General features: G+C 64.6%; 1 protein-coding gene across 1 annotated transcript; it reads right to left on the bottom strand.

Annotated features, from left to right (window-relative positions):
* Nucleotides 1-2,896: 2,896 nt before the first annotated feature.
* On the bottom strand, nucleotides 2,897-7,148 carry LOC125925999 (ETS translocation variant 3-like protein). The gene is made up of 5 exons (XM_049635304.1): nucleotides 6,918-7,148; nucleotides 6,565-6,802; nucleotides 6,199-6,385; nucleotides 5,749-5,869; nucleotides 2,897-3,390 (listed from the first exon to the last, which is right to left on the bottom strand). Exons 1-5 carry the CDS (start codon nucleotides 6,973-6,975, stop codon nucleotides 2,912-2,914), a joined length of 1,083 nt encoding a protein of 360 aa, XP_049491261.1. The 5' UTR covers nucleotides 6,976-7,148; the 3' UTR covers nucleotides 2,897-2,911.
* Nucleotides 7,149-9,447: the final 2,299 nt, after the last annotated feature.

Genomic DNA, 9,447 nt, shown 5'->3' with positions numbered 1-9,447 from the left:
TCACCCGAAGACCCTCCTCCTTTCTCGGCTCCCCCCTGGCGTCCGGGGCTCCGAAGTTCACAGAGGAAAGTATCTCAAGGGCGGTTGCCTGAGCCACAGTACCTGGCAGCACGGTGCTTGGCGCAGAGCAGGTGTTTAAGAAGCGTTTGTTGAGTTACGTACGTACGTGTGCGTACGTGTGAGCGTGCACACGTGTGTGTGTACGTAACACCCGCGGTGCTTGAACGTTTACCCCCGCTCTTGGGCAGGGTCCTCATTAGGGACGAAGAGGGGGAGGGGAGGGAAGGACCTCACCGCCACTGACAACTCAGGGCAGCAAATGGCTCGCTTTTGCTGTCGAATCCCACCGCGGCCATAGTAAAAATCACGCAGGAACGGCGGAAAATTTCCTTCTCCATAGGTAATACGCTCTCGTTTCCAAGGGATTCGGGGGCGTCTTAAGCTCTCAGTCCACGTGATTGTGGTGAGGTGGGACGAACGGTCCCTGATACCTGGGGGACTTTGATTTTACACGTGGCCCCTCCACACGTGTGACTTGGGGCAGGTGTCTTCCTCTCTCTCTGGGCCGTGATCGCAAAGGTCCCTTCCGGCTCCCAACAGTCTAGCCTTCGTGAAGCTCGGGTATGGGATTCCTCAGCCTGCCCGAACCCACGAGTGTCCCTGTTTTTGGTGCGACGGAGCGTCCAGGAGGAAGGATGGTTGGCGCACTGACTCTGCGTGTCTCGTCCTGGTTCCCGCTGCTGCTGGAGGAGGGCTGAGTATCCACTCTGTGCCCTTCCGGCCACAGGCGGCCAGGGAGCGTGAGGTCCAGGGTTGATGGCTGTACTCGATTGTCCCAAAGGAGCCGCTCGCCCGCTGTCTGCTGTCACATGAGGCCTGTGGAGCCTTCGGGGGCTCCTCCGTGATCAGCAAAGGGGGGTTGAAGTGGGAGGGTTTCACAATGTGAAATTGCGAATCCCTAATCTGAGAAGACCCCAAGGTGCCCGTCACCTCACACCTAGTCCTCCCCCCACGCCGGGCGTCGGTGGAGGCCCTGGCCACCAGAGGGCGCCCTCGCACCATGGAACCCTCATACTTCCTGTGCTGGCACAGCGCAGCGCCCAGCTTTGCCAGAACATCTGGACTTACTGAAGCCACCCTCAACCAGGGACAGTTTCCTCCCCCTGGGGACAGTTCACTGCGTCTGCTGGGGGCGGGTGCCGCTGGAGGCCGGGGATGTCCTAAGCATCCTGGAACGCACAGGACAGCTCCCAGAAGGGAAGACGAGGCAGCCCCAAAGGTCCGCACTGCCAAGGTTGAGAAAATGGTTTATGCAGAGCAGAGCAGGGCACGCGCCCTGGGAGTTTATGTCCTCTGGACCCCCGGTTGCCGTGTCCCGGGTTCACCCACCATGTGCCCTGCAGAGGGTACATGGGGTCTTCAGTATGGGACCCCGTCGAGGCGGGGGGGGGGGGGGGGCCTCTCTGAACAGGGCCCAGGCCCCATGACAGCGCGAGCCAGTTCCTTGTGCCAGAGGAGACCTGGCTTGTCTCCCAAACCAGGCAGGGTGAGGGGCAGGCCCGGGGCTGGTGGTTCCTCCTTCCCGCTGGGCTGGGGATCAGCCTGTGCCTTGGGAGCAAGTGAGAAGCGGGTTTTCATGGACCTCCCGATAGCTCCTGGGAGGGAGACCCCGGGCCTGTATCCAGGGTTCCCCGGGGTGAGGGCCCGGCCCCGCCCTGCTCTGGGCCTCTCTTCCCCCATTCCGTTCGAGGCCACCAGGCATCTGTTGCAAGGAAGGACAGCAGGTGGCAGAAAGCAAAATGCACGGACCCCCAAGCCCAGTGCAGACACACACACACACACACACACACACACACACACACGGGGACCCCTGTGCCTCCTCATATCCTAGACAGGAAGTGGAGACGAGTCCTAAACCTGTAATCGGTGGCCCAGAGACAGGAGAGCGATGCGGTTCACTCGTCTTGGCTCCTGGAACATTCTGCCCTGTTGGCTTTTCCTTCATTGGGCAAAAGCCCCTCCCCCACACGGCCCCCTCCCCTGGCTGCCCCATGCTTCCTCAGCTCCCCTGGTGATTCTGAGGGCTGGGGACAGAGGAAGGGCCCCCTTCACCCGCTGCCCCCTTGGCTCTGCTCACGGGTCCACGGCAGGCCCCGCTCTGCTCGGGTTCTGTCCTTAAGGCTGGTCCCCACGTGGCACAGGTGGCTCCGGACCACGTCATCTGCCAGCCTCTCTCTCTGGGGGATGATGGCAGCACCCTGTCCCCTGCCCCCCCCCCCGGGAGAGCCTGGGGTGACGTGTAGCCCCACAGCAGCTCAGGGCAGCGGGGACACGGTGGGACGGTCAGCCGAGTGTGGTTGGCCAAGGGTGTTTTATTCGCGGGGAGAATTACAGAGCTGAGGAGGCCGGGTCCTCCCTGCCCCACTGCCTGGTGTCTTGGGGGAAATGGTGGCTTGTAGGAAGTACCCGCGCAGGACAGGAGCTCCCAGGGTCACAGAGACCAGAGGGCCGAGGACGAAGCGCACGGAGGGGCAGGAGAGAGACCGGGGCCTCAGCCCGGACGAGGGGGCAGGGGCTCCCCAGATGCTCGCTTTCTCCGTCATGTGGGCAGGTGGGGCTGGGGGCGCTCAAGCGACAGAATCCGTATGCTCATCTCCTTTGAGGACAGCTGAGGTTAAGGATGCCTCCTTAATCTGAGTCATAATTTGGTGGGAGGGGAGGGGAGGGTCACCCTGCCTCAGTCCCCCCCCCCCCGGCATGCCCCCCACCCCCTTTTGTCCAACTCCTCCCCTTCAAAGCCTCCTGCAATTGAAACCCGTTTCCAGGCCAGGGAAGGTGCAAAGCCAGAAAGGAAACACACGGGAGGAGGCATGGACTTTGGGGGACCCCCCACTTCCCCTCTTCTCCCCAGTTAAGGAGGATCCAAGGGCCACACTGCCTTGAAGTTCTCCAGATGGGGGGACACGGGGCTTTCGTCCCCGGCTTTGGGTCTGTGTATCTCTGAGGAGAAGCCCTCCCTGGGGTCCGGGCGTCCCTTTGCCCCCATCATGGGATAGGGCTTTACCTCCAGCCCCGGGGGCCTCAGGGGCAAAAGCCGGATCCTCTCGCCGGCCCCCTGTCCCAGCCCAGCCAACAGGGGGAGCCCCGGAAAGTGGTGGGTCGCTGGGGGGCAGCCGGGCCCCGGCAGCAGGGTGTCTGGCTTGGAGGTCCCCGGGATCAGCCGCTCTGGGGGGACAGGGGGCAGGAAGGGCCCTGAGAGGCGGGTCCAGTCGGAAGGGAGGGAAGGCAGGAGAGGAGGGGCCGAGGAGGCCAGACCCAGCAGCTCCTCTCGGGGGCTCCCCAGAAGGCAGCAAGGGCCAAGCTGGCAGGGGGCTGGGAAAGAGCCAAGGCCTGGGGAGAGAGAGAGAGAGAGAGGGAGGGAGGGTCAGGAGGGATCTCCCTTCTCCACCTACTTCCTATTTCCTTTTCCTCTTGCTGGAAACTTCCTCTCCCTGCTGTGCCTCATCCTGTTTCCTTTGCTTCGGGTCTATTCCCTGGGGGCGAGACAGGTCAGCCTGGGGGTCCCCCTTGTGGCTCCCGCCCCTCTCCTCCTGGGCCCTTGGCCCGATAAGCGTGGTTACCCCCAGAATGTCTGTGCCCCCGGCTCTGTGCGGACCAGAACCGCGTCTGTATCGCCGTCCCCTGGACCCGCCTGGTGCCTCCTAAGAGCGTGTGGGATGACTGGGTGAGGACACTGTCTCCTGGGACTCAGTGAGTCCTGTCTGCACTCTCTGTAGCACAGGGCTCTGGCTCTAGCGTGTGGCCCCAAGCTTGTCCCTGAAATCCAGGCCCCGGTCTCCTCATCTGTACAGGCCCCTCTGCTGGCGAAGGTCAAGTGGGAGGCCAGCGCGTGGGGGGCCCGGCCTCGCCTTCTCGGCCGGCTGGGCCCTGGCCTGCTCCCCCGGGATCCTTCCCTCCGCCCCTCCTTCCAGATCCTCTGGCCCTGCGGGCATCCTGCAACCCGGCGCCCAAAACCCCGGGCGGGGGCCGGGGCTCGGGGCGACTAGCACAACCTCCCGGCACTGTCCTTATTTCCAAAAGCCCAACTCTGACCCCTCGAGTCCTCTCTTAGCAAGGCCACATCATCGACCTAGAAGAGTAATGTCATCACATCGGTGGGGCTGTAGTGAATGAAAACCGGAAAGGCGAATTAGTTATTATTTAACACGCCCGACGTATTCGGAAGGAACGATGGTTCTGAAGTCGGACCCACGAAGGGAAACCAGTGGACAGGGTCCTGCATGAGGCAAAGGTGACCCCGAGCCGTCCCCCGGGGTCACTGCCCTTCTCCCTGGGTCTGGGGCTGCGTCCGCCCTCGGACATCAGATGGGGGCTGAGGAGCAGGTGAAGGAGACGGTCTGAGTGTCCGTCCCCCCCCCCTCCTCCCCCACCGCCACTCCCAGCACCGGGCCTGCAGCCTCTGCCTCCGGTTCGCAGGCCTGGCTACTTTTCCACCCAGAAGCATCCTCTCTTGGCACCAGTGCCCGGAGTGGAGGTGGGGTGAGGGGCCTGCACAGCCTTCAGATGACTTCAGCCAGGCAGCTCGTGTGTGTGTGTGTGTGTGTGTGTGTGTGTGTGTGCATGTGTGTCCCCACAGAGGGCAGGACGGTGCAGACGGCCCACTCCAAGCTGGGGCTCGCCGGGGACACTCTTTCCCCCTCGCGGTTCCCCAAAGAGAAAGCTCCGTGCGGGGCACTTCTGGAGTCAGGAGGGGGGTGGGGGTAGGAACACAGGGGTGCCCTGCAGGCGCTGTCTCTCTCCAGGGGCCAGACCGGTGGCCGAGCGGGTCCCAGCAGGCCCTGGGCCACCCTCGCCCACAGCCTCGGCTGCACCCTGGGGCCCAGAGGTGCCTGGCTCTGGGGACAAGGTTAAGGCCCGGGGTCTCTCTCCCGTGAAGTCGCCCGGAGAGGAGGGGCAGGTCTGAGCCGTCTGTGTGAAGCCTCAGGCTGCTCAGGCGTGTCCGTGATCTTCCTCACGGACAGTCTGGTTTTGTCACTTCGCTGTTTACAGCCCTGGGAGAGCTGACCTCTGCCTACATTTCCACCGACTCTCCCTGGGATCGCCAGTGCTGCCACGCTGGCCTTTCCTAGTCCCTCCTTCCTGCCCCAGGGCCTTTGCACACACTGTTTCTCTCTGCTTGCCGTGCTCTTCTCCCTCCTCCTTGTGCAGAGCCTCCTTCTCCACCTGCCGCCCGCGCTTCGTTCTGGTCCCGTCACCCTCTGCCTGGATGGTCTTCCCAAGCCTGCCGGTACCCGCCACACGCCCCCTCCAACCCAGCTCCACCCCTCACTCTCTGACCACAGCCAGTCACTGGGTCCCTCAGCTCACAACTCTTGCCTTGGGTCCTACTCTTGCTCACAACTCCCTGCCTTGCAAACGCCATTCCCTCTGCCTGGGCACTGCCTCACCGGGGGCAGGGGCCTCCTCCTCCGGGATGCCCGCTCATCTCTGCATTCCCGTAGGGCCTGGCGCTTCCCTGAGTCTCTCCACACCACTCGCTGACTGTCCCTCCTCTACTCCCTCCATTCTCTGAGCCTCTGGAGGGCCGTCCAGCCCCTCTGAGCCCCCACACCTAGGGAATAGCTGGGGCTCAGTTTGTTGAATGAACGAATGACTTTATTGTCCCCGTCTCAAGCCTCTGGCCCATGGGCTCAGCCAGGAGGGTCCCACTTGCAGTCCCCTGGGCCCTCCCCGGGCCCGAGCACTCACGGGGGGCACTGCTGCCGCTCCCCTTCTTATCCTCAGAGGCCTCTGGCGGCCCTCGGGGGGTCCGCTGCCCGGCCAGCTGCTCCACTGTGGCCCAACGGGCGAGCAGCGCGCTGTGCAGGAGCTGGGGAGGGAGAAGCAGGAGTGAGGGTGGCGTGGGCTGGCCGGCGGCCTGCGTTCCCCGGTTCATGCCCAGGCTCCTCCCTGAGACCCCGCCCCCTTCCCTGGGGTCCTCCCGCTGGAGGGGTCCCGCAGGAACCACCCTCGCCCCCAGGCGCAGGCTGCACCCCCTGAAGGTGTTTCAGGGTGATGGCCCTGCCCCCCCCACCCCGGGGCGCTGGGGGACCAGAAAGCAGTGGGAGAAGACCACTGGCCACTGCCGGGGCCCCCGAGGCAGAGAGGAGGGCTGGGGTCCTCCTGGGCGGAGGGGAGGGGGGGCCGCCTCCTGCCTACCTCGCCGTGCGTGCCCATGGGCACCAGGGCTGGCCGAAACAGGGCAGGGGCCCCCAGCAGCAGGGGGCAAGGTGGTGCCCGCACCTCCCACAGAGGGTAGTTGACGACAATCAGCTTGCTGAAGTTGAACTTGTACGTGAACCTTTTGCCTTTGGTCTTGTGCAGGATCCTCTTGTTGTAGTAATACCTGCGGATTCCGAGGTTGAGAACGCAGAGTTGGGCCGGCCACGCCCCTCCCCCGGCCAGCGAGCCTGGGGAGCCACTGGGCGCCCCACCAGCCTCGGGGGCGGGGGGGCGGGGCTGCCAGCACCCACAGCCCCGTCTTTGAGCCCTGGCCTCTCTGGCCGCCTGGCCGCCCCTTCCCACCTGAGGGCCCGGCTCAGCTTGTCGTAATTCATCTGTGGCTTGCACTTCCTGCGGCCCCAGAGGCGGGCCACCTCGTCCGGGTCCTTGATGACAAACTCGCCGTACTCCCCCTGCTGCCAGGCGATGACATGGCGGAACTCTTCCTTCTGCAGCAGCTCCAGGATGAAGTGCCACAGCTGGATCTGCCGGGAGCCTGGGGACGACTCGGCTTTGTAGGCCCAGTCCGGGAAGGCCAAGCCTGGGGGGAGGGGCGTGAGTGCCACAGCGCTGCGGGGGGAGGGGGGCAACCCCGCCCCCCGGGGCCGCCCCTCTGCGGCTGGGCCTCCACGGCGGGCGGCCTGGCAGAGGCTCACCTGAGATCCAGGAGCTGCCCGCGACAGGGACGCCCTGGGCCCCGCAGCCGCAGTGCATGGTCGCCTCTGGGGCCGCGAGGGCCGCGTCTGGGCCTGGGGGAGCCGGTCACTGCTTAGGAGGGAGGCGAAGAATGAGGCAAAGAAAAGAGGACAGAGAGGAGGATGACAAGGACGAGGGGCCCTGAGGCAGGGGACCAGGTGGCAGGCACGGAAGGCAGGGCCCGGCCTCCTCTGGGGACGTCCTCCCCGGCCAGGGGCAGACCCGGGGCTGGGACCACTTATATGGATGCACAGGAAGGCAGAGGGTCCTATATCCTGCCCCCGCTGGGGGATTTAGACGGGACGCGCTCTCCTCTCAGGGCTTTAATAGGATTGGAGCTTTCCCCAAGAGAAGACCAGAGAAAATGTGATTAATCGTGGGCTCTTCGTAAACCTCGAGCGGGGGCAGGCGGAAGATACGCACACCCATACCTTTACGGAGCTGGACCGGCTGCAGGCGTCGGGCGAGCAGGGGGCGTGTGCTTCCTGCTCTGTCCCCAGCGAGCCTCTGGCCCAGCAGACGCCTGGCGCGTCGCAGGTGCCTGGCGGCGAAGTCCTTGGCGGTGGAGTCCGCACGTGGGAATGAGGCTGTCGACGGGGCCTGTGTGCTTGTGTCTGTCTTCGCTTCCGAGTGGTGGCTCCCCGCCGTCAGGGGCCCCGGCTGTCTTGTTCACAGGCCAGCCCAGCACGGGCCCTGGGCTCCAGCTACTCTGTAAATATCCGTGGAGTTACTGAACCCCGGCCCCGGCCACGGAAGGGGGGGGGGTCTTGCTGGTTCCCAGCGTGGCCCAGATGGGGAGAGGACTCGGGGGTGAGCTCCCTGATGCAGGCCACGGGAGGAGAGCACCCGTCCCTGTCCCAGACCTTCCAGATGGAGCTGAGGCCGGGCCGAGGGCTGGCTTCCCGTCCCCGAGGGAAGATGACCCCAGAGGCGGAGCGCCCACAGGGCCTCGGGGAGATGCAGGGTGTGGGCCCCGCTCCAGGGTGGGCGTCACCTGCGAGGTCAGGACCCTGTGGCGAGGCTTACAGGACCTGGCTCCGGGCTCCGTCTCTGGGGGAGAGGGGAAGTCGGGATGGGGTGAGCCCTGCTCTCAGCCAGAACTTACTAGGCCGGCAGGTCTGGAGGGCATGTGAGGGCTTGCCTGGAGTGGCCTCCTCACTTTCCAGACGAGGCTCACAGAGGGAAAGCCACCGACACACGGGCTCAGCGGCCACACCTCCACCCCTTGCACACGGCCCCCGCTCCTACGCCGTGTCGTCTTGAGACTTAGAACCCGCTGTCTATAGGAGTGCTTCTCAAACACCAAGGCGGAAGAATCCCGAGAATCTCTTCAGGACGCAGATTCTGATTCGGAGGCGCTTGGTGGTACCCAAGACTCTGCATTTCTAACAAGCTCCTCGGTCACGCCGATGTTGCCGGCCTGCGGACCCTGCTTTGAGTAGCGAGAGCCCGCGGGGTACCCCGGAAGTTGCTGGGGGTCAGGACGTCAGACACCTCAGCTGCTGAGACCCTCCCTGCCCTCTCCACCCCTACCCCCGCCCCAGAGGTCATCTGGTCTCCTGCTTTTCCTTTGCCAGGGGACACGGCTCCAGGGGGTCAACCGACAAGCCAATGGCCCCTTGGGGGCAGGTGCTCCTGGGGGTGCCCGGTCTGGCTGGAGCAGAGGGCACCTCCGGAAATGACAGTGGATGGTGGTGAGGGGTGCACGCCGCTTGGGGTCTTCCTGCTCAGCCTTCCGCCTCTAAACTGATGGCTGACATTCTAGAACTTTGCCCTTTCCCATCCTCCCCCGAAACAGAAGCCCCCCCACCCGTCTCCCACCCTCCTCCCCCGCCTTGTCCGTTGAGAACCTCCTGTCTAAACTCAAGCGGGTTGGGATCCCTTCCACCTCATCTTAGGAAAATGGGTTGGGAAATGGGGGGGGGGGTGCCGGGGTGAGAGGTCCCAAAGGAAGACTGTTCCGTGGAGGGAGCGGTGGCCTCCTCCAGCTGCCTCCCCCCGCCCCCCCCAGTGCTGCCGGGCCCCCACGGTGTCTCCTGGTCTGGAGGATTGGAGACCTTAGGATAGCTGTAGGATCTGGCACGAGGAGAATGATGAACCCACCGCGGAGGGGGTCCTCAGTGCGCCCCGCCCCCAGCCGGGGAGCCCACACGCCCGAAAGCTCGCGGGAGTATCTCACAAGATGGAGCTCAGAGGGGTCGAGGAACTTCTCCAAGGTCACACAGCTCTTAAGCAGAAGCGACAGCAACACCTTGATTCAAGATGTGTGATATTCCGCCACCGAGGGAGGCGACCGACCGACCGACACCCCGCCTCTGGCCCCCAAAGGGAGAAAACCCCAAATACATAAACCACAAGTGGCATCAGTGGGTGACGTCAAGCCCCACCCGTCCCCGCCGTTCCCCATTTCCTGGTCTCCCCCATGCGTGTGGGGGTCCCGCCCAGACCCCCGGGTCTCTGAGGAGCTTGCAGCGGGGATGTGGGAGTCCT

The sequence above is a fragment of the Panthera uncia genome, chromosome F1 (assembly GCF_023721935.1).
Source record: "Panthera uncia isolate 11264 chromosome F1, Puncia_PCG_1.0, whole genome shotgun sequence".
NCBI classification, from domain to species: Eukaryota; Metazoa; Chordata; class Mammalia; order Carnivora; family Felidae; genus Panthera; species Panthera uncia.
This window is presented reverse-complemented; position numbering and strand designations above follow the sequence as displayed.